General features: G+C 36.9%; 1 long non-coding RNA gene and 2 gene segments (V, D, J or C); 2 read left to right on the forward strand and 1 right to left on the reverse strand.

The window, feature by feature from the left end:
• Window positions 1-1,111: 1,111 nt before the first annotated feature.
• Window positions 1,112-1,909, forward strand: LOC131721170 (T cell receptor beta variable 6-6-like). The segment is given in 2 exon segments: window positions 1,112-1,160; window positions 1,599-1,909. Coding segments are annotated over 2 exon segments (360 nt in total).
• A 1,547-nt stretch (window positions 1,910-3,456) lies between these two features.
• LOC117404759 (uncharacterized) lies at window positions 3,457-7,518 on the forward strand. 2 transcript variants are annotated; one of them, XR_004662106.2, is made up of 3 exons: window positions 3,457-3,612; window positions 5,458-5,663; window positions 6,773-7,518. It is a non-coding gene; the product is annotated as an uncharacterized LOC117404759 (long non-coding RNA). The 2 variants fall into 2 exon arrangements; XR_009319913.1 differs by lacking the exon at window positions 6,773-7,518 and adding an exon at window positions 6,117-6,765.
• A 10,192-nt stretch (window positions 7,519-17,710) lies between these two features.
• On the reverse strand, window positions 17,711-25,320 carry LOC117407780 (T-cell receptor beta-2 chain C region-like). The segment is given in 6 exon segments: window positions 17,711-18,564; window positions 19,418-19,524; window positions 19,760-19,774; window positions 21,269-21,601; window positions 22,455-22,499; window positions 25,275-25,320. Coding segments are annotated over 6 exon segments (573 nt in total).
• Between the last annotated feature and the right edge of the window lie 874 nt (window positions 25,321-26,194).

Genomic DNA, 26,194 nt, shown 5'->3' on the forward strand with positions numbered 1-26,194 from the left:
TGTGTCACTGAGAAATTTCTAACTGAGAAGATTGACAATTGCTTATCATTGTCAAGGATTCACAAGAAGATGGGACATGGTTTCCTGTCCTCTGTAGACAATGACATAGTGAGAGTCAACACTCCTCAAGATAAACTCTGAACCAGAACTCTGAAACACTCAGTATTAATCTGAACCCATCACTCAGAGCTCATTGTTAGATACACATTTTTGAATGGGTAAATTCTATCCCTTTTCTATTGGAAAATTATATTTATTTCTATTAAATAAGGAAAGCAAAGAAAAATACATCAGGAACAGTATAAAACATGCATTTTTTAATAGATTGCCTTTCGATAAAGTAAGCTCAACATACTTGTTGAAAATAAATAGAAAATTAATATTATAAGTTGATGCATTTATTATGAAGTTATATCAGAAATGCAATAATGAAGATGCACAGTGAGTATTAAAAGAGAAAATAAACACTCCCTTAAAAAGTCACAGTAATTAACATAGGGTTTATTTTCAATGGGTATTGCTTGTTAGCTTGCTATATACCTCAACTGCAGTGTAAAGTTTTAGTCAGTAGGTTGCAGCAGTAGTGCTAGTATCCCATAGAAAGTCCCATTAGAAAACCCCTGAGTGCTGCAGTAGAGATAACCCCTGCACAGCAGCGTCATGCATAGTGCAGGACACTGGAAATAAAAGGAAGCATCTTTGATTTCTGCAGAAATATTCAATTCCTGTGTTGTACCTGAAATGGACCGAGCCTCATCCTTTTAGAAGTGCAACACTTGCACCCCCAACTAAAAACAAAGCCAGCTCAGAATGTACTTAATAAAAAATATGACTTTTGTAATTTTAAGAGGACAATACGGGTCTAAGAATGATAGAATGAGCTCCCTGTGGTGTTTCTACACGTCTCTGTTGCATGTGTAAGATGTAACAGGTTTCAGATATTTAGTGGGCAGGGCAAGAGATGAACCTGTCTCTCCTCCTCCCCCGTGTCTTGCCTGTGCACTCAGACATATAGATAGATATCATTCATATATACCAGCACAGTCATGACCAATGGCAGGTCTGTTTGTTAGTTCCAGTGTAGAGCTGCTGAAACACGGCACAGTGCAGCATGTCTCAGGTGTATCTCCTCCTGTTTCTGTCCTGGCTTTACAACAGCCGTAAGTAACCATTCAGGTACTATTAACTTATAGCATAAAATATATTGGACACATAATCAGAAAACTGTCAATGGAACTATTATTTATTAAAATATGACATATTATTTTGTTTTAAATTATCTTAATGACATTTAAAAATTCTGTTTTAGGAACTGACATGGTATTTGTTCCCTTTAATTTGATTTTTAAACAGCTTAGTTTTTTTGTGACAGCACTATGGCAGTACTGATAATATGAGATACATTTATTTTAGTACTGCTATACAGGGTGTCCCATAAGTCTGGTATCAAAGGCAATATAATTATTATACTGATTAGGATATTCTGTGTTAAATTGGGCAGCCCGCATCAAAATGATTTGATTGTTCTTCTTTGCTTAAAGGCAAATGGAATAGCTGTTGAAGCACAACTGTTAACACATCTATGTTTGTTTCTTTAGAGACTACAAAGGCCACTCTAATCACCCAGCGTCCTCTCCTTATCATGAAGAAAGGGGACTCTGCTGTTCTAGACTGTGAGCAGGATGGCTCAGATAATACCATGTCCTGGTACAGACAGGCCCCTGACAAGGGCCTGTATCTCATCTACTATTCAGCTGGTCCTAGATCAGAGGAGAGGCAGCAATCCATCCCGGACAGATTCACAGCTAAGAGATCTGTCTTAAAGTCTTTCCCCCTGAATATCCAGACCCTTCAGGCAGAAGACTCTGCTGTTTATTTCTGTGCGAGCAGCCACAGTGTGAGAAAGTAACCCTACACCCATTCAAAAACCTTATTACAGAACACAGCTCTGTTAGACTACAGAGCAAGAAAGCAATCTGTCTATGAAGAGATGCGGTTTTATTCTTTATTTGTATAGTTTGCTCTACATTTTAAACCTGTTAAAGATGCCAAACAGGTGCTCTGCAAACCAGTGGTGGTAACTGTGTCTTGTCATTTCCCATTCGGGCGCAGCACTTTCTGTTTGTACTCTTTCAGAAGATGAACAGAAACTGGAACACATTTTGCACCTGTACACATGCTTTGTAAATCTTGCTCTGCACAGCACAGAACATTATTCTCCAATACAGTTCACTTTTTACTGCATATAACTGTTTGACAACAGACTGCTCTCCTGTCATTAAGATCTTGTGTGTCTCCTGGTCTAATTACAAAGCAGGCTGTGTGTGGATATGATCCTCACCCCAAACATTACCCCCAGCTGCACACGCTTTACATAATTACAAAGCAGGCTGTGTGTGGATATGATCCTCACCCCAAACATTACCCCCAGCTGTACACGCTTTACATAATTACAAAGCAGGCTGTGTGTGGATATGATCCTCACCCCAAACATTACCCCCAGCTGTACACGCTTTCCATGTTCTACAGGATGATTTTTATTTTGCTCACCTATTCAACGTTGATACAATGTAAGTGATATTATCTACAATTTTGAAATCTTAATTATTTTTTTTATTATTTCATTATTTTTTTCTACTTCCTATATTTGTTATTTCTTTACTTCCCAGTTTTATAATCATATCAACCTTTTTTTTCAGCCTTTATTGTGCTAGTCTTGTATTTCTTTCTACAAACCTCAGAGCTGCTCAGCTGGGGCTCAAAGAGACTGCCTTGTAACTGTACAATAGACACAAACCTCAACAACTTTTTTTTTGCTAGTTAAACCTGCAGTGTCCCACACTCATGGTCAGTGTTACTCTGGGGTTAATGTTTATTACATTCTTCCACAGTTCAGCATGTGCGCTCTGCATCATCAGAAGACATATGTTGTTGCTTTACCAGTTTGTTTACATGACCTACACTGAGTCTGCAGGTAGGCACACAAGCTTCTTGAAGCTTTCTGGCCACTGTGTCGCTGTGTGAACTAAACACCAACAGCCATCCTCCTGCCAGTATGTGTAGCAGCAGGGGTATGCATGGAAAGTGTAGGCTCTATTTTAGCACAGGGGAGCACAATGAAAAAGGAGCTCTCATTTCTGCAGGGAATGAATGCTTCCTCTCACCACTAGATGGAGACATAGGTCAATAAATACAGTATGGTATCTTCTGCATATCTGGATGCTATGATACAAAGGGAATATTAGTATGCTAGCCAAATAAAAAGGAACACACGATATCACAATGCATGTAATATTAGACATAGTAACTATTTAGCAAAGGAATGAATGGACTTCTATAAGGTACACATTCTAAACCATAACACTTCAAACTAGATCCCAGCATTACCCATTTTCACAGTACCTTATAATAGAGTCAGAACTTCCTGTTAATCTCACAGTGAGTTCAGCACGGCAGAGTGCAATCAGCCTCTTCTCCTTTCTGTTAGATCACATTCATCTCTTTTTCTAATTATCTGAACAAAGACATTACCTCCGTCTGCTTCAGCTTTCTCATCGTTACAGAACAACAGGATGCATTTTATATTGCTCGCCTTTTCAACCTTCATACCATGTAAGTCATATATATGAAAATGTTATCATTGCTGTCTCTTTTCCATTCTGTTTTGGGCTCTTTCTCCCCTCTGCTTTGTCACACTCAGTTTTTATTCCCTCTTGTTTGGTAAGTTTGTTTCTTTGTTTGTATTCCAGGTGTGAGACTGCAGACTATCCTTCAGTCTCCTCCTTCTATAGTCCAGTTTGCTGGAACTGAAGCCAGACTGACTTGCACTGTTAAGGGTGCTAGTGACCCATTCATGTACTGGTACAGACAGGACTCCAGTGGAGGGATAGAGATGCTGTTCCTCTCCAGAGCAGCTGGAATGGTTGATGAGTCTCCAATCAAAGATTTCACAGCTCAGAGAACAGACAGCGAGAGCCTCAGTCTGCAAACTAACAGCCTGTCTCTGAACCAAACTGCCGTCTATTTCTGTGCATGGAGAAGTCACGGTGATTGAGGAAGACAGGGACCCCCAACAAAAACCTCAGAGCAGCTCAGCTGGGGCTCAAAGAGACTGCCTTCTAACTGTAGAATAAATACAAACCATAACCACGTTTTATTGTTAGCTAAACCTGCAGCATGTTCAGTTATATACTAAGTATGAATTGTGGGTGAATGTTAACAGCATTCTTCAATAGCATATCTTTCTGTGCACTCTGCTCTATCAGAAACCAAGCTTTGTTGTTTCACAATTTTAAACTGCAGGTACACAAGCCCCTCTCCCCTTGAACCTTCCTGTCACTCTGTCACCTAAACCAAACAGCCCCCCTCTTACTGTCAGCTGCTATGTATCCCATCTGTAGAGCTCTGCTTCAGCTCAGCAAAGCAAAACTAAAATTTAAACCAAGAAAACAAAGCGCCCTTATTTAGGGTTTTAGGGTGATCGTAGTCTGTATAGTATATTTAAATGCCTTGTTTTTATACACACTCAACTAATATACAAAAATACAGAGGCATCTGTATGATTATCCAGTAAATGTTTTACACATCTTACATTATCGTTTCATTACTCTTTTGAAATTTCTATGAATAAAGTTTGATCCAAAGATGCAGTCAAAGATTTTGCTTGCAGATTATTTTGAAAACCTGCAATAAACTGTATTCACACTATGGAAATGATAAACGGGGTGTGGCTTCCCAAGTAAAGGCACTACTGTGTGGAATGCAGGGTGAGTCATGCCATTGAGAGCTCGCTGGTTTGAATCCCAGAAGCATCGAGTTTCTATACTTGGCTTGGGGCGCAGAGGGAGATAGACAACATCTTCTGCCTAGTTTGTTGGGTTAGAAAAAGGCAACTGACCTGACAGCAGGAACAAAGGTCAACCAGTGATCATAAGAGCAGAAGAACACAACAATATTTACAAACGAGAGGAGGCCTTTCTGGGCATCTATGCTCGTCCAGTTCCAAGTAGCTGATAGATCCCCAAACTGTCAAGTGATTCAGCATCAACAACATGACTAGGTATCCCATTCCATCCCCTCAGCACGCTGTGTGAATAAGTGTCTCCTTCCTCAGTCTTAGTCTATCTCCACTTCATTTCAGCTCTGTGCTCAGGTCCTGGTTCTGTGCTGTGCTTGATCTTCATTCCTCCTGAATCAGTATTTGGGTTGCAGGGAGGTGACTTTTCAAATTGGGGAGAGAACAGTAAAATGGTAAAATGATTGAATACTCAACATTCAAAATAAATTATAAAAGAGTAGGGAATACTGAAGATACCAAAATATATTTTTCATATTTAAACAATCTGTTTGAAAACTGTGTAGAATTTCAACAGGAATGAAGTAACTGATTTGGAATTTGAAAGTAAGTAAGTTCATTTTAATATGCATTTCAATTCAGATGTAACCATTTTTTGACAGCCCTTATCAAAGCGTCATCACTTCCTGTCTGATCGTGAGCTCAGCGCTGCAGTGAGAGACGAGCTCATCTCTTTCTAGACGGCAGTCGTCTCCAGATCGGATTGGAAAGCAGGCTGGCTCTGAACCAGGACATTCACCCACATATTACCTCAGTCACTGCTGGAGAATGATTTTCATAATACTCACTTTTTCAACTTTGATACACTGTAAGTGATAGAATCCTATTTTGTAATGTAAAACATTGCACATTGTATTATCAACATAACCTTTCATTCTTTCTTTCTTTCTTTCTTTCATTCTTTCTTTCTTTCTTTCTTTCTTTCTTTCTTTCTATGCGATGTCATGTTTTAGTTATTGTAAATTCATATTATGGTCACTTATTTGTATTAATTGTATTAATATCTAATATTCTGTTTTTCAATTTCATTAATAGTTGTTCACTTTTTTGAGTAACTGTTATTCAATAACTTTCTAATATATTTGAAACTACAAATGGATATATTAACCTATTTATAAGCAAATAAATCCAAGTTTACACCATCTCCTACTAAAGGATCTTTAACAATTGTCTCTTTATCTTTCTTCCATCCTCACTCCTCTCTCTCCCTCAGTTTTCATTCCCTGCTGTTTCTTAGCTAGTTTTCTGGTTTGTATTCCAGGTGTGAGACTGCAGACTATCCTTCAGTCTCCTCCTTCTATAGTCCAGTTTGCTGGAACCGAAGCCAAGCTGGCTTGCACTGTGCAGGGTACTAGTAACCCGTACATGTACTGGTACAGACAGGACTCCAGTGGAGGGATAGAGATGCTGGTTGTTTCTGTAGGACCCGATTCACATGGAGATCCCTCTAAAGACTTTACAGCAAAAAGACACAATGGCAGCAGTTACAGTCTGGAAATGAAAAGCCTATCTGTTAACGACAAGGGTGTCTATTACTGCGCATGGAGTACACACGGTGATTGAGTTGCATAGGGCCCCTTAACAAAAACCTCAGTGGAAATGAGCTGGGGCTTAAAGAGGGGTCCCTAGACTAGCTAGCAACTTGATGAAATTACTAATGGCATACAGACTGCCCTCTGCCTGAACAATTGAAACGCATGCTACATTTGAACTGAAATTATAGTTTAATGCTGATTAACGGGAGTGAACTGTCTGCACTTAATTTAATATTTCAGCCTAGGCTATTTAGGAGCTCCATCAACTCATATCCTTTAGAACTGGGGTTAGTCTGGTTGCTCATCTCTGAACTCTCAATGCCTTTTTTGTATTGTGGACTCATGGGGTCTGCTCTCACAGTGTATCGCTCTTCTCTTCCAGGTATATTCTCTCAGACAATTCGCCAGACCCCACTGTTTATCTCCAAGTTTCCAGGAGACACAGTCAAAATGGATTGTTCTGTAAAGGGTACCTCCACCCCCAACATGTACTGGTACAGACAGGACTCCATTGGAGGGATAGAGATGCTGTTCCTCTCCAGAGCAGCTGGAATGGTTGATGAGTCTCCAATCAAAGATTTCACAGCTCAGAGAACAGACAGTGAGAGCTTCAGTCTGCAAACAGAGAGGCTGTCTCTGAACCACACTGCTGTGTATTACTGTGCATGGAGTAGTCACGGTGATTGAGGCAGACAGGGACGCCCAACAAAAACCTCAAAGCAGCTGTACCTGTGCAGTAAACACAATCCTAAACCACAGGTGTCACAATGCTTGGAGTGAATGGTATAGTTTGTATATGTTTAAGAAGGTTGTTACCAATGTTGAAAATAAAAATTCGGAAAGTTTCTGTCCTATTGACAAAACTATCTATAAGAAATGTAATTGAACCACTTCTTCAGAAAGGTATTTGTTTCCAAAAAAGTTGAGCTTATGACTTTTTTGAAAGGTTAACCCCCACCCCCCTGCATTTTAGTGGACCCAACATACTTGTTACTGCAGATTTTCTGTTTTCGTCGTCATGAAACCTATTTAAATGTGTTAATTTTACAACAAACCCATACGGAAAATAAATATATTTTTAATATATGGAATTATATATTTTTTAACCTGAAATGTATTTATAATATATTTTCTTAAACATGACATGTTGCTTAAATATATTTATAATATACTATAAATGTATTTTGTAAATCAACATATTCACATTTATACATTTTATTTTTCTAAATTATATTCAAAATACATTGTAAAATATGTTGTAAATAAATATATTCACATTAATATATTTAAAAGTGTATGCAGTGTTTTCAAACAATATATTTATATATTGCATATAATGGGAGACTGCGACGGTCAGGCAGCACTAAATTTAAAACAAGAAGGCTTCATAAGTTTATCCATGTACAGCAGATAAAAACACAGACTCTGTGATTTTAATTAGGTAAATAAGTTTATTCTTGACGGAACAAATATGGTCATTAATCAATCTTTCTGCAGATACCGAAGTGTTACAGATACCTCATAAAAAATAACTTGGCTAAGCCTAGTATTTAGAAGAAGGAAAAAAAGAGAGGTCAATAACAATCAAGGACACAATAGGCTGTTCATATTTTAAATCACCTTATATTTAAACTGTATGCCCACCAATATGAAAAAAGAATGAAATTATTTTTTTTACTTTCATAGCTCTATTTTCAGCAACAATTCCATAGCTATTAATGCATTTTTAATTGGAAGCAGCAGTTTTTTGTAAAGTCTCATAGTTTCAGAAGAACAATGTTAGCAGGTCTACAGAGAAGCAGCCCAAACACCTGTTGTAATGCAAACAGCCTTTTAGCATATGTTGAAAGCTTTTCATTTTTGTACTTGAGTGTTTTATATACACTGAATTTTTATAAAATGTTGATATATTCCGTTATGTTTAAAGATAGTAGTTATTTTTAAGTGAAATTGTGGAATTCCATTCCTTTCTTATTTATTTGCTTCATATCTGTTTGGTGGAACACATGCAAAATATTGTGTGTGTCCAGGCACTTTTACAAAAACACATTTCTGTAGAATTACTTGAGCATCAATTGCTACCAGACGATCATCTTTATTAACTGGAATAATGTGTTCCAGTGAGAGCTGAGCAATTTGACTTCTACAGAAAATGTATTGAATTGGCTTTAGAAAGTGACCCAAAGAAAAACACTTGGGCCCTTCTCCAAAATCAGTTGCAACAAATTTATCGATGCTAAAGAAATCTCCATGAACTAACCTAACTGTGTAACTACTGTGCTTGTGCTCTCTTCTTGCTTACAGTGAATAATTTCCCCTCTCACTACAATTCTTGAATAGTACCGTGCATATAAATCTGATGGAACGTTATTGGTGACACTGTATAAGGCCAACTGTTGCTGTCTATTTAATGTGCCTATATTTGTTTTTCTTAGAATATATTATTTATGTAGCCTACTCTTTAAAAGGTATTAAATATTTACTGGGCACTTGTTATACAGTATATTCATATACCAAAATTACATTATGTAATCTATTGTGAATACATTATATAATACATGTTTAGTAAATATATTGAATACTACATTTCTAAAAAAAAATACATGGACAATATAATTGATATATTGTAACCTGAAATTATATTTTAAATATATTTAAAATATGTTTAAGCAAATACATTGTAAATATATTTTCCACATGATGAAAACGGGCCATATTAAATATATTTTATATAACGTTACATACATAATACATATATTTTTCCATATATTTTATCATTCCCAAAGACTATGAGTTTTATATGAATAATATGTTTACAAAAATATATTTAAAATATATATATATATTTTTTAGTATTGGAAAAAAGTTGAATTTCCCTCATTTGCACAGCTGAGTCCAATCAATGGCAATTACCTTCCACACTGAGTGATTTAAAAGTCGTTTGGAGGCAAATGTTCCTTTCACCTAGGCCACTGACATTTGTACTGCAATACCAGGACGAGTACTGACCAAACCAGCTAAAAAAATCCAGATATGTATCCGTGATTATTTGTCCTACATTTCTTATATCCACTTTGATATAAAATACATTTTATTTCAGTTCCTGATTTTCACTTTCCCTCGTTTCCACAGAAATTATTCCTCATGCGCATTCGTGTTATTGTAGTAGATTTGACCTTTGATTAAACTCACCAAACAACTACATCTCCCAGAATGCACCAGTAGAGGATTCTCAGGAAAGTCACGTGTACCTGATGAATCAGTAGCATTTGCTTGTTAGACAACATGTTCATTTCACAAGACACAAGGACCAGGGGTCACAAATGGAGATTAGATAAAGGGGCATTCAGAACAGAAAATAGGAGGCACTTTTTTACACAGAGAATTGTGAAGGTCTGGAACCAACTCCCCAGTAATGTTGTTGAAGCTGAATGGCCTCCTCTCGTTTGTAAACTTTCTTATGTTCTTATTTCTGTTTAAAGCCTCGTCAGCGGTACGGCTTCCAAGCTGCTGTTAAAATGTTTAATTGAACCGTTAATTAAACCTCCAGGTCCCCAAACAGTTATTGATCTCATTAACCCTTTTAAACAATGATGTCCTTAATTACGTGGTCATTTCAATAAGTTAGGCTTATAGTTGATATTACTGCGGTTTTCTCATTATACCTGGCACAGCAGTGGCACTGGAGCAGAATGTCCCTCAAGGACCCGAGTTGTCCATTCCTGCCAGCATCAAGTACAAACTCTTCATTGTGTAAGATGTGCTGTATAGGGTTTATTTAATAAGATGTGCTGTATAGGGTTTATTTTATAAGATGTGTTGTATAGGGTTTATATATAAGATGTTCTGTATAGGGTTTATTTTATAAGATGTGTTTTATAGGGTTTATTTTATAAGGTGTGTTGTCTAGGGTTTATTATATAAGATGTTCTGTCTAGGGTTTATTTTATAAGATGTGCTGTATAGGGTTTATTTAATAAGGTGTGTTGTATAGGGTTTATAAAATAAGGTGTGTTGTATAGGGTTTATTTTATAAGGTGTGTTGTATAGGGTTTATTTTATAAGGTGTGTTGTATAGGGTTTATTTTATAAGGTGTGTTGTATAGGTTTTATTTTATAAGATGTGTTGTATAGGGTTTATTTTATAAGGTGTGTTGTATAGGTTTTATTTTATAAGGTGTGTTGTATAGGGTTTATTTTATAAGGTGTGTTGTATAGGGTTTATTTTATAAGGTGTGTTGTATAGGGTTTATTTTATAGGATAATATTTAGCTGTTGACAATTTACCACTGCAAGAGTAAGAGATACTATATTCTAAATGTGCATCTACCATAGAACCTGACTGTCCAAGACAATATATTTACTACATAATCAGTGTTTATTAATTTCTAATTTCTAAATAATAGCTTGATTTACAAACACTAAATCAAAGTGTTATTAAAAAAGCCTGAAAGGTGAATTACACTGAAAAAATTGTTGAGTGATTTGTGAGGTGTGGCCCCTTCTTTAGCATGCTCTTTCCTCTTGTACCACTAGATGGCACTGTAATCCAATGTCTTACTGACAGACCAGCCTTTTTAAAAACTAAAGCACAACAGAACTGTGATGTCGCTGCTATGCAAACATCATGCCTGGAGGGATCCCACCTGTAAGAGGTGTGTCCAGTGAATCCCAGCTGCAAATTCACCAGGTAATAGAGCTTGGGTCACACAGTGAGTAAGTGGGTTCAAGAGACAACCATTTTACAAGAGCTTTACCTGTTACTGTCAAATTGAAATAGCATTTGTTAATCTAGTAACCAGTAAGTGTGTTTTCCAATTCTTTTTCAGCAGGGAAATGCCACATTATTCTTCATGCGATATAGTCTTGATCCTGGTACCCTTTCTTGAGAAATGGTTTACATGCCAAAATAAAAAATAAGTCTCACCTTTTTGGTAATTTGGTCAATTTGGGTTTACATGTAGTTTTCTTTTAGGGAGAGAAATTATCCTTCACAATTAATATTAAAATATGGGAGGGTATATTTAAATGTTTCTGTCTGAGTTCCAATTTGATCTTGCACAATTCCTGATATCGCATTCCATAAGAGAGTGCTCTGTACTATACATGCATTATTAAACATCTTTTGACTGCATATATATATATATATATATATATATATATACACACATATAATACATGTACATATATAATATGTAAAGTTTCCTACAGAAAGGTAGCTTGAGCAATTTTGATCCTTATGGTAGTCTACTAACGGAGATAAATATTATTCAGTCACAATGTCTAGTACAGTACACTCTCAAAATACTGGTAGTGAATCTACAACAGACTACCCTACTTACCAACATTTCTCACTACATGATGTTCTTATAATAATAATAATAATAATAATAATAATAATAATAATAATAATAATAATAATAATAATAATAATAATACAAAGCTCTCGCCAGTAGAATGTTGCTATATTTTTTGTTGTCTTTATATCCGTCCACAACACCGGAACAAAAACCACAGATCATAATGTCAGAGCTGTCAGTAGCACTCAGTAACCTGAATAACAAACACCAACTCCTGGAGCCTCTGTGTGACGGCAAGCACCATGCTTTTAAATTGTGTGTTATTGCTTCTGGTTAAAAGTGAGTATTCTTATTACAACCGATCAAAGGTATTGAAAATGATGCTTTCTCTCATTATAATAAATGTGAATATTAAGTTTAATTATTATTATTGCTATTTAGTTTTAGCTGCATTTGTTGTTCCTCTGTAATCTGTGCAATTGGATAACACTGTATTCTATTCATTTATTGAAATGTATTCATACATTCAAATATACATATTAGAGGAAAGGCTTTAACACTTAAACATGTTATGTTTGAATTGATTTATTGTCCAGTTCAACAGTACAGTAAACACATCCAAAAGATTTAGAAATTGTTATCAGCATCATTTGTGTAAAAACACACCCAATAAAAGATAAGAAATATTGTGCTAACGACCATCTGTGCCAAATAGCTTTGCTAATCTAGTGTTTAATAAGTGTTCAAATAATAATGGAGCTGCTGTAAGATTCTGTGGCAGTGATAAATGACAGGCAAGTACAAATCTAGTCCCCTATTATCAGGGATAGCAACACTGAAACAGGTGTCACTGTAATTGGATAACTGGAGAATAATAATTTTTTTTACTATGGGGCTGTTTCACAGACTCTGATTAACACTATTCTTGGACAACCTTTAACATTAGGTAGTGCTAATCTGGGTCTGTAATGCCCTTGAAGCGAGCCTTTGCTATGGCTCAAGCAGCAGTTGGATTGGGGTACATCACTGGGAAAAGGTTTCTCGTATCGAGCATTTGTATCCAGGTACTATACAGTCTGCAAGACCATTATTTAATGCAAGTTGTTTTTTATCTTTCAGGTGTGGAAACAATGTCTGTCCACCAGTCTCCTACTTTTTCTTCTGCAACGACTGGCACTCCCATTAAAATCACTTGTTTTATTACAGACAAAAGCACCCCCAATTTATTCTGGTATAGACAGTACCCACAAATGGGTCCTCAGCTCATGTTCCTCTCTGTCCGTGCTGACCATGTGGACCCCACCAGACTGGGCTATTTCACCGCTTCTAGACCCAACAGCTCCCATTTCTTTCTGGAGTCCACAGGTGTTGCAGTGAATGACTCGGCTGTGTATTACTGTGCAGGCAGCCCCCACAGCGACTCAAACACTGACACTCTCTGTACAAAAACCACACCTGCACACTGTTTTATCTATGTCACTCTCCAGCACCCCCTTAGCTGAAAGTGATCCAGAACCCCCTGCAGTGTTTATAAGAAAAACATGTTTTTTACCTTTACTGTGTCCCATATTGCAACAATTTGTTTTTTTCAAAATATTCCAAAATATTTCTTTCTGGAATCTACAGCTCTGGTCAAACATTTTGCATCACGCTATAGAACTAATTTTGCTTCATAAAGTCGAATGAAACCTGCCGAATAATGTGACGTTAGCATATTGAATTACATACTGCTTTGCAGTTTTCCAGATACTTAATGAAAAACTGACAAAAATTTAACATGAAATACTACACTACTACTACGGCTTCCGGTAGACTTGTGCAATATCATTTCATAGATTCTTTGATGTTCTGGTGTTATTTTACTATATCAAGTTTGATCCAATTTATTTGACATAAAAACAGTGCTTCCAATAGATTGGATCAACTTGAATCAACTTCTTAGACTGTGAAAACACACCTTAAGATAGCAAATGCACTCTGTCACTGATACTGTGTGTTCCACTTCAGCTGTCAGTGTCTAGTACCACCAGTAGGTGCTGCTACAGTCAACATCATCTCTGTAAAGGCGAGTACAATGATGTAATATACTGCAAAGTATCCTCCAATAGGTATTGGGATGGATGAATAAACAAGAACAACTAGGGGTTCCCTGTTTTACTGAACACATTTGGTATTTTTTTAGATTTTCTCTTTGCCACACTAAAGCAAAAAGTAAGATCCACTCAATTGTTTTCACAGATCTGTTTAGCAGTAATCACACATTTCTAATGTTATTTTAGGTAAGCTAGTTCAGGATTCATGTTTGCATGGTTGTGGGATCAGAGGATCCCTACACACCTTCACTCCTCCTGAGCTGTTGTGGGGATTTCTGGGCTGAAAGAACATCATTAGACATTCTAAACTGGGGGTAAAATAATTGGTACAATACTGTAGTAAACAATGTAGGCATGAGTTTGAATCCTTTGAAGACTGTGCATAGTTTAATTGTTTCGTAACATTAAAAATGCATTTTCTCTAACATTGCTGCAAATTGCATTTTGGTGATGATTCTGCACATGTAATAATCCCTGACTGTATAACTGCCTGACTTTAAATACACATTAAAGGTGTGTTATAAAAAACAAATGGCTATCTGTGATCCGATTGGATGAATCTACCTTGAGAGTTTTATAGCCAAGGCTTTTAGAAATATTTTATACCGGTAACTACAGAATAAAACACTCAGTGGTGGTACATTTAAAAATACTAAAAGAAACATTAAAATTCAAACGATGACACTGAAGACTTGTAGTCAAAATGTCATTGATTTAACAATGTACCTCTCATTAGGATGGCAGAAGTTCATTATTATTTTGCGGTTTATCTTTTTGTTTTCAAGACTTTAATTTTCTCTGGTGAAACCCATGTTACTTCCTGTGTTCCAGCAGCACATAGAAAATGATGTAGGGCAAACAAACTGCATAATGAAAGATAAGAACATGTCTGTTTGTGATACTCTTAACACCTGTTATCAAAGTCCCTGGCATAATCTAAACCAACAAAACAGCTGCGGTATCTGCAGATCACTTTAGGGTGCTGGAAATAAGACACCTTGTTTGCACTCTTAACTTTGACAGCATCTTCACCACCCCGTCCTTCTCTCAAGCTGTAACCCCACAGAACATGTGCTGTGGTTTCATGACCTGCTTTCAGAGCACCTCATTTCTACCCCTCACGCAGAGAGGCAAGCAGCTCGCTGAGATCAGCTCCACCACATCCTCCGCACTTGCTGCTCTGCATAACCGTGAAAACAACACCTTAGCAAAATGTGCTGATCCCGGTCTGACAAGTTATTCTAAGAAACGCTGCAGTGAAAAGGCTCCAACTGAAAATAACAAAAACACAACCGCCCACACAGGTCTTAAATTAGTCGTGCCTGTGACAAAGGTTCTAAAACTTTTTCTAACTACACAGAAAAATGTTCTGATCCCATTCTGAAACACAACAGTTAAATCAGACTTGACTGGGGGGTAGGGGAAACAGCAACCACCCAGTTCTTTTATTAGCTGTTAATTAAACCTACAGAGTTGAGAAACACTGAATCAGGGTAGATTTCGAAACATGAATCAGACGTTCCGAGGCCTTTTACTGTAATCTGTAGGAAATCTGTTCAATAATTTAAAAAAAACACCTTTTACAGACATGTTTGAACAATCGTATTAGGATCCCATTACAATCTCAGTACTTTACCCTAAGAAACTGCACAGCTGCACGGTCTGGTAACAATATAGCGCTACACTGAATTACAGAGTGCACTGGCTATACCATCGACATGTCAAAATATGAACACGTTCCCACTGTGGTACCATCGTACCAATGGATCATACCATTGGAGCTGCCCATTGCCTCTTGGTAGTGTGGTAACGTGACTGCCGGTCAAGTCTGGCCAGTGGCACAAATAGCAAACACCCACAGACAGTATTGCAGTTCAGGACCTTGGCACACTTTTAATAACACAAACAAACAAAACACGGGAACAAAATAAAGGTTTTAAACCTAACACTACAAACTCTTAAACACACAAAACAAAACAGCACCCAAGCGCAGCTATCCCACTGCACACTTTCTTTCCAATTAACCAGTCATCACTTAAACAATGAAACACAACAATGGGGGGGTGCCCCGCCCCTGTGCGTATTTTATGTTTATATGTATGTGTGTAGTTCACATGCAGACTGTGCCTGCTCAAATTAAATGATTTTAACAAGCAATCGAGCAAGGCACAGCTGCATAAAACAGGCACACATCTTTCACTCGGGGTTGCTGTGTTCAGGGAAAAGGAACGGGAGAGAGAAGGAGAATTAAAAACAAATAATAACATCAGTTGCTACGCATGCTGTTTTGTTTTGGCCACCGTGCCTTTTGTTTTGTTCAGTGTTTTGTGTTTCAATCGTTTTATTTATAATAAACCAGCGCAACAGCACATTTCTGTCTGTTACCTGGCCGGACGTCAACACACATAATCACAATGTCCACACACCCACACACACGTGCACCCTCTGCACTGCACACATCCTCCCCCTGCTCTGACACAGTAGGTAACAAATGATGTATTGCCAAACAGGATTACATGGTAAAAAGCGTTGAACAAATCAATATGTAATGAATAAAAGCATGCAGAATAAAGAGGAAAGTGTTTATTACATCATGCACGCATCATCTTACATACATAAGATGACATAGCTCTCAAAGGTTAACGTAGGTACTTCATTTTTACAATATATTTCTTCAGTATAACTTGTGGTGTTTGTCATGAATGCAGTGTATCATAAATCCTTTTTTTTAATATTACACCACCTAAATAACCATTTTATGACCAAATTGAGAGAGCCTAGTCTGACCCACCGTCTTAAAACTGATGTTGAGACAGCTTCACAATTTTAAGGAGGATCTTGAAATTACACACAGAAAAGATAACAGTTTTAGTTTTTCATCACCAAAATGATTCTGGATACAACTGCATAGTTTTGTCTTTTTTTCCCTCACCACTCCTAGTGCTGATGCAGGATGTGGGAGGTGGGGTTGCTGGAGGAGTGACACGGGTCTGAGGAACCATACCTAGAATGCTCTCTTGCTAACATTAATAATTGATTATTTATTTATTAGCAGAATTAGCACATTAGTTTCTGCACTGCATGCAACAATGTAACAAACCAAGACCAGTTTGCTTTTTGGTACTAATTGGCACTTAGTATTGCATGGGTGGGTCGTGATGCTGAAATCATTTGAATCAGTAATATACACGCTACTATCAATTCAGTCAATGCATGGCTGTAGCTCCCAGAGGCTGAATGTTCAATTAGTTGTATTAAGGAAATGTACAGTAACTGAGAACAGAGCCCATCTCCCAGCAGCCTGTGCTTTCTGCAGCAGCTACCCTCCTAGTACTGGTACATCATTTTTGGTCATAAATAAATTGATAAAATCTACTTTGTGAGCATTTACTAGGGCTTAAGCAGTCACAAGTAAACAAAAAGTTATTTTTATTGAACCTTAATTAAAATTAAAATAAAACATAACAGAAGGAAAAAAAGCCACAAGGTCACAAGTACAATTTTTGGCAAGCTGTTTATTAACAATACATGGTAATGCTAAAAAAGAAAGCACAAGAAAATGAAATATCCATTACAGGCTTCCCACACTCATTTTAAAAGTTTACCACAGTAAATCTGACAGTTTTTCCATGCTTTTTCCCATGTCTATGCTATGCATTTGCCACAGTACTTTACCATGGTTTAACATGTTTTTAAATGTGTTTTATAATACCTCTCTAAGCACAATGCTTACTTATGGTTTACCATGCTTTCAATATGTTTTATTACACTATGCTATATTTAATATGGTAAACTGGTATGGCCAGCTAAATCTGAAGTTTGTATGCACCATCCACTTTGTGCTTTCACGCGATTTGATTGGCTCTTGTAATGCAGAAATTTGCATATTTCCCGATTAGCATTACAAGAGCCAATCAAATCGCACGAAAGCACAAAGCAGACTGAGCTCATTTGCATACAAACTCCAGATTTAGCTGGCCAGTTAAATATTTAGCTAAATGTTAAAACTTGTAACTAGATTCATAAATTATATCTGAATATACACATTTAAAACATTTATTTATTTTCACAACATTTAGAAATCTGGGGAAAAATACAAGATTTAAGTTAAATCTGGGAAAAAATACATTTTTTTTTACATATGGCACCCCATAAAACAGCAACAGTACAATCAGATGAGTAGTTTGGAGCTCCTGGTCGGTGTTCTCTCTTTACCCGCAGATCAGGAATGTCAATAACTGCAGTAAAACTGGCCTGCATTGGAGGAAGTGCTACTTCCATTCAAAACATGTCCACTGCTAATGTCTCTGCATGTGTGTGGCAGTGTTGTGTTGTGTTGTGTTGTGTGGTGTTGTGTGTTTCAGTCCAGGTGCCCAGTGCTAATGTCTCTGCATGTGTGTGGCAGTGTTGTGTTGTGTTGTGTTGTGTGGTGTTGTGTGTTTCAGTCCAGGTGCCCAGTGCTAATGTCTCTGCATGTGTGTGGCAGTGTTGTGTTGTGTATTACAGTCCACCTAGAGCTACTCTGAGATGTCCATACTCCTATAATATTTGATCTAAGTCAGACTTGCACTCGTTTTAAACATTTTAATTTGCACACAGCGGCATCTAAGTCCTCCATCAACTGTTATTTAAAAAGAAATATTTCTAAACACAGTATTTCACAATTTTCTTTGCAAAAGCAATACAGCAATAAAGAACACATTGCATTTCTGTTATCAGGCTTTCCTGTGAAGTTTCCACATTCTGCACCCTGTTTAGTTGAAGCACTTCTCACCTGTAGGCTACAAAGGAGAGAGATACAAATTGTATGGAAAAATAATGTGATATCTTGTAACAATTGTAAGTCGCCCTGGATAAGGGCGTCCCCTAAGAAATAAATTATATATATATATATATATATATATATATATATATATATATATATATATATATATATATATATATAAATATAATTGTTATGCTTTTAGTTTCGCAGTATATAAGAACATGATACAAAATGGAACATCTTCAATATGTTGCACAGTTTATATAAAAGTGTCAGTCTCACAGCCTTGAATAGTTTGTAATTACAAACTATTCTTTTATTATGTTATTAATAACGTTCCCCTGTTTTCAATCACTTATTCACAATGGAAAAGACCAGCAGGGTGATAGCTGGCAGGGGCTTCAATAACCAAGAATGCACAAATATCTGATGCTTTCCAACAGTGTAAAACACTGGCCTCCATGTGCCATTCTGATGAAGATTTCCACCCCAACTTCTCTGAAGAAATGTGGTAATCAGATTGACAGTGAGTTTCCAGTATTGATACGTAGACCCAGGACAGAGGGCATGGGACACTCCTTTACGCTTCAGAGAGTGGTGAGGGTAAGAATGGGCTGTCTATGCAGGCTGCTGATGCTGAATCATTAGGATCCTTGAAGACCCAACTAAGATTAAAGAGTTACTACAATGGGCTGTGGGCCTCTCATACGGAAAGGTTCTTATACATTTATCTTTTAGAAGTGCAGCCAGCAAAACAATTAGGAATATTTAATAAGTAGTTTGTAATTCAGATTACATTGAATTCATAATAATAATAATAATAATAATAATAATAATAATAATAATAATAATAATAATAATATGCATACCTTCAGCTTCCACACCAGCGCCGTCACTAGCAGACCGTACAGGACGCTCTTACACACCATGAGGAGGTAGGTCAATCGGGCCGCTCCCAAGTCCTTGTGCATGGAGTCTACAAAAAGACCATGACTTTATAATTAGAGCATTACTTTTCAGTGTGTTGTCTGTTTACAGTACACTATGAATTCTACTTGTTCAGAAAGCCCATGCTAATCAGATTGTTGGTTTTATACCCAAACATTATTTTGAGATTATTTCATCTTTTAGGGAACAGTTATACTTGCTGCTCCTTTATCTTGAGTGTAAATATTGTTCATTTATTATTTTGATAAAGAGTTGGCACTCACCTGAAGTGAGACATCCTGAAAATCAAACAAAAAGAAAGAATACACTTTGTTACAAAATGAATATGAAACAACTCAGGGTTACGATGCTGAAGCAGCGTTTGTTCATTATATATATATATATATATATATATATATATATATATATATATATATATATGTAAAGTTTGAGAAAAAGGAAAACTGCTGTGTACCAAAAATGATCAATAAGTAAAAGGAAAACCTGAAATATCCTTTTCTTTTTTCTTTTTTCTTATATATATATATATATATATATATATATATATATATATATATATATATATATATATATATATATATATATATATATATATATTGCTACAAGGCAACACTTAAAATGAGACATGGGAGCATATATTTGCACTGGCTATAAAAATCACATTTATTCAGCATTCATAAACGATACTGTATTGATTGGGCTACACTCAGGGTAAACCAAGCAGAACTTCATCTCCAACTGGTTCATCACAGATGGTAGTTTTAGTCACATCAGCAAGCTGCCTTTTTCTCTACAGTTTAAAATAGTGTGTGCTGATTTTTATTATGTCTCTTCTTACTTCCCATAACAATGAAATTAGGATTCAAGTCTACATTTTACCAATGGTAAGTTATATTGTATACGTTTCATAGTACAGCTTCAAATTTAAAAAGCCTATGGTGTCATTTAAAATAATGTCTGCAAACCCGTACGAATCTGAATACAGTTTCCGTGGATTGCAGAGGGGTTACATCTGAATCACAAGTTTTTTGCTGTTATTTTGTAATTATTTTTTTAGTCCTGAAGAAAATGTTAAAATGGCCAGGAAATCAAAATAATTTCAAGTGCAACGCCACAGGAATCGCAGCTGATGGACTGGAATTCAATGGAATTTGCAGGGATTATTTTAAAGTATAAAGCATCTCGCTGACATTTGCCGATAATTAGGGAAGTATAGCAAATATAAAATGTATTAAAATACATGCTTAGGATATTACATATCACACCGATTTATTGCTAATTGTATGTTATACAATAGGTTTTATAGGATTGGCATTTTAAACTATTATATAAGCAATTCAGAAAAAGAAATGATTAATTTAAATCATGTCCAGATCAGCCACGTAAATAAATCAGATACTAACTTTATAAATATTAGGTCATATTTTCAAAGCGTTTACTCCAGTCTTTAATTAACTCCTGTTTTTTGAAAGTAGAAAAACACCTGTTGACTTTACAAGCTTACTATCAAATAGCTTAGTAATGACATTTGAAGTCTCTTAGGCACTCTGTTTCTCAGTGTTGTACATTGCTGTTGAATTTCTGTCGTTCAAAAAAGTTAATTAAGTGCATTTGAGACTGGAGCAAATGCTTTGAAACGATGGCCCATTATCGCCACTGTTTAAACTGAAATAAGATTAGCATGATCCAGAATTACACCCTGTATGTGAAACACGAGCTGCATTTAAAGAAAAAGTGACTCAAACTTTGAATCTGGAGCAAAGGATACCTACCCTCTACTCCATGAATCTTTTCTTCAAAAAATATTGGTACGTCAGTTTCATTGTAGAACTTCACAGCACAGGTGAAGGTGTTCTTGGGGTTAAACCATTCTTTCAGGGTCAGTCTTAGCCGGCTGCTGATGCTGGATGTGTTGGTGTCCTTGGTAGCATAATCATCTGTTTTAACCCCATCCTCTCTGTTCTTGCCATTGATCTTCCAGGTGATTTCAATGTGATCCGGGTAGAAATTAGTGGCCAGACACACCAGGGTCACCCGCTTCTTCTGCACAATCTCTTCCTTCGACGGCTCGAGGATGTGAAGTTTAGGGGGAACTGGGTCTTTTTCTAAGCAAGACAAATGACAGTATAATTAAAACACTGCAATATTCTTGCCAAGAGTTTAGGAAAAACAAAAACATGGTCCTGTTGACAAAACATTAAAAACACAGGAAAAGTTCTAAATGACAGGAGGCCATTTGACCATTTCAAGAACCCTTTAAATGCATCTAATGGTTGGGTGCTTTTATCAATACTTTTAATGCATTAGCTAAAATGTTGTTAATAGGGGACAATGCTTCTGTACATTGATGTGCTGAATGGATTTGCATTTGTAACTTTTCTTATGTTCTTATTTTATGTACTTGTAAATCTCCTTTTAAAAAAACTTACTTAAATGGCGGAATACAAAAAAAAATATTTAAAAAAAGATATTTAAAAGATTTATATTAGTATTTTATAGAAAAAAATAGTTTCCTGCTTGTCCCAACTTAAATCTAATAATAATAATAATAATAATAATAATAATAATAATAATAATAATAATAATAATAATAATAATTTATAAAAGACCAACATGAAAACACAATATTTCAACTGGCACATGTTAATGCATTAGGTATACATTCTCTATAGAATTGTGTTCTGTTTTTTAACTCACCTCACTTGGCCAAAGTAAGCTGCAGTTGCAGAGCACTTAAACTAGATCACATGAGCAGAGGTAAAGATTCCCTTTACAGGCGGATTCCACTGCTTTGTATTGTTGCTGTGCATCTCTGTACAGTGAATTCATTTCTACATATTGAGGTGAACTAAAAGTGTACAAGTATACAATGATTTTGATTCCAGTGTTAAACTGTTTCATAATGTACATTGTTTATACAGTATAAGCAAAAATGATACCACGTTTTGTAATTCTTACCTAGAACTGTCAGTTTCGTTCCTCTACCAAAGAACGGCTCATAAGCTGAGCACAGTTTTACAAGACTATCACAAAACTGCTGAACCCAACACAGTATGACTATGAACTACAGGATACCCTATCGCAGCTTAAAACAAAACAATATTTGTAATAAAATGTCTTCCAGTGTATACTCAGGTTTTTACCACCAAACTGCATTGGTCATAACCAGAGCACTGCACTGCAAGACACTAACAAAACCAATGGGTTATAACCAGAGCACTGCACTGCGAAGCACTAACAAAACCAATGGGTTATATCCAGAGCACTGCACTGCAAAGCACTAACAAAACCAGCACATCTCCTAGAATAGTAAAATCTGCAACAGGGCCAGTCAAGGGGGATGTACCCTAAGGGGCCCGGTACAGGGCCTTATTCAAAAGGCAAAGTTTGAGATGAACACAGCGGTTAATGGTATTAACATAGCAAGAAACAACCGTTCCTTCCTGCAGTCAAAGTTATATTACTTGTTTGAAACCATTACAGTACAATTGCTTTAAATCTTTAAGATAATGCTTTGGCATAATGTGTAATGATTGGTTTGGAGCCAACAAAGATTCACGGCAGCTATCTTTGAAGCATACAACTGTTTTGTAGTCCCAAAGAAAATATTTGTTAAGTTTTCCTACAAATATTTATTTGTAAAATAGTAACCTATTATTTGTGACAATGCTCTAGAGTATTTTATGATGTAGAAACTTTAAACACATAAAGTTCTTAAATAAAACTGTCAGTTTTGTGCCTTCCCCAAAGTAAGCTTGAAAATAGGAACACTGTGGTTTAAAGCTGACTTCAAACACCTTCTGTGCTCTGTGGCAGGGCTGAGGCCCTGCACCTGTAAATATTGTGTTTTTGTTTTTTTGTTGGCTTTATAAATAACGTTTGTTGGAATGTAAGTTTATGCTGGATATGGCAGGGCTGGGGTTGGAGTCCCCTTTTTAATTAGGACAAGTGTGGATAGTGGCCAGGGATTAATTGAGCTCATGATTATCAATGAACCCAGGCCACTTGCTTTAAAAAGGAGCTGGAGAGCCGTTCTTTGTTCTCAGCAGGCTGGAGGTCAGTGAATGGATTAGCTGTGAAGCGGCACAACTGTGTGTTTATCCAGTTTGAGACCACCGTGAGTCTAACCGGGGTCGTGAGTGCAACTGAGGATCACAGTGTGTATACCGGGATCCTTAGTATTGAAGAATAGGGATTAGTTTAAGGGATTCTAATCCCGCCACAGTCTGTTTGAGTGTGTGTCAGGGAGAAGGTTCCTGGAGCGGGACCTCTGTTATAGCGGGAGCAGCGCTCGGATGCTCTATGCCCAGCTTTTGTTTTATTACCTGCGTTTTACCCACTGTACTTTGTTTTGATGTTGTGTTTTCTGTTTACACTCCAGTTTGTGTATGTCGGCCTGTGCTCTTCTAGTGCTGGTATTGTCATGTGGTTGTTTGGTCTGGTGAATAAGTCTGCGCGCCTGAGTGGCGTATCAACGTCAGACTCTACTAAAAGACCAATTCCTAAGAGTCTTTACCATGCCACCATGTACACCCACAAGCCTCTGTCACTCCTACACACCTAACATTGCTTCTACCTTGTAGTCAGCCCTCTTCACAATCAAGAAGCAACCAATCACTCTATCAACAATTAAGAAACATATGTAATGTTTAATGTATTTAATATATAACAATATTTACTCAGGAAAAAATGACATAACATAAAAATAAATGACATTTCACAAATGCATGTGTAAACTCTCAGAGGATGAATTGAAATCCTTGGATTATAAAGACAGGAGGTCTAACTCATGCACCCTCCAGGAAACAGGGTTTTCCTATATCTGTATTTCCTTTAAAACAGGCCTATTACTAATTTCAAATCAAGAAAAGTTACCTTTCTCTCACCCTTTCAATTGAGTACCAATCAATGGCAATTAACACCCGGATTGAATGATTTAAAAGCCGAATGGAAGCACATTTTCCTCTCACTCTGTTGATATTTGTACTATCAAATACTACCATAGCGAGGCCCATACACACGATTACTCCATGTTTAATTTTTTGTTTTTTTGCCTTAAATAGTTTAAAACGAAATTTAGAAAAAAATAGAAAGGCATTCAGAGGATGCCAGAAGGCCACATTGATAGAAACCCACAATAAAGCGCACCCTACAAAAACACTGACCCACCGTCCACACTGTATTACTGTAGCTAACGACAGCAGCTTAGAAAGGCCTAACTGGAAGAAGCCGTGGGGCAGTTAAGCAGAGGCTACAGAAAATAATAAGTTAAATATAGACTAGGTAGTTGTTAGATTAGTGTGTATGTATTCTCTATTAATTAGATTCTATTACTTGAAAAAAAAGATAAGACAGAATCAGACCGTAATTAAAAAAAATAAATAAAAGGAAGACAGCAGGTTGTGCAGGTTGAAAAGGTTCAATTCCACACCATCCCTAAATGTATTTTGAATATGTTCATAGACAAACATAAGGATCAGAATTGCTGAAGCTACAGTTCTGTAGGAAGACTTGTATATATGATATATGTATAAAGGTTTATAATAAATATTATATGCTTGACATTTCTATTTGTTCTTTGTCCTGTAGATAACATTCGCCAGAGGGGTGGGGGTGGGGGTGGGGGTGGGGGTGGGGGTGGGGGAGGGGGGTGGATGAGAGCCAGCAGAGATCCCAGACCTAGGGAGCCCACCTGAAACAGAAACAGCATGAGGCAACCTCCCAACAAGGCATGACACGGAATCTTCTTTCAAATAGACATGTTTGATCTGGATGTACATCCCATAGCACTGGGGTACCACTTCTGGAGCTGCACCTGGTGCATGCAGTCCTTTACAGCAGCAACATGAACACTCAACAAGGTTCTGTAGAGATCATCTCATTGTTGAAGATATCAACAGGTTTCCTGCTCAGACAGTGCAGGTTTCCGGTTTCTTTGTTGAGGGTTTTGTACAGGCAGCATAAAGAGATGTATCACTGTGCCCCCACAGCATCACTCTGTCATACACAAACTCACATGTCATTTCCTCTGCTGACAGCATTCAGATCTGATGAGGCTGTGTGGTCCAATGGTTAACAAACAGGGCTTGTAACCAGGAGGTCCCCTGTTCAAATCCCACCTCAGCCACTGACTCATTGTGTGTCTCTGAGCAAGTCACTTAACCTCCTTGTGTTCTGTTTTTCGGGTGAGACGTAATTGTAAGTGACACTGCAGCTGATTAATTTACACACCCTAGTCTCTGTAAGTCGCCTGGGATAAAGGCATCTGCTAAATAAACAAATAATAATAAGAGAGAACCAGTCAGACTGTTAGAGTTACACAAAGGGAGTGTGTATGTTTCTCATACTGTTTTGAAACTCTCATCATCAAACTGTGGACCTGAGGCTATATAACCAAGTATACTAGTTACCCTTTTTTTTAAAGAATATACATGTCAGAATAGGAAATCCTGAAACATTGTACAATGATTCACACACTGATACATTCTGAATGTTGCACCTCTACATTATATAAGCCAAACTGGTGCAAAGGAATTCCTATGAAGAGAAGCTTGTAAGCGGTCACATGGGTTGTCATGGCAATTGTGGGCACGTCAAGGACCACTCTTTAACAAAATCACGAAAGAAATGAAGAAGTGTTTCCACTGTTGAAATACGTTGGTCAATGTTGTGCAGTTTAGAATTGATTTTAAGATTTG

The sequence above is a fragment of the Acipenser ruthenus genome, chromosome 48 (genome assembly GCF_902713425.1).
Source record: "Acipenser ruthenus chromosome 48, fAciRut3.2 maternal haplotype, whole genome shotgun sequence".
Classification (NCBI taxonomy): Eukaryota; Metazoa; Chordata; class Actinopteri; order Acipenseriformes; family Acipenseridae; genus Acipenser; species Acipenser ruthenus.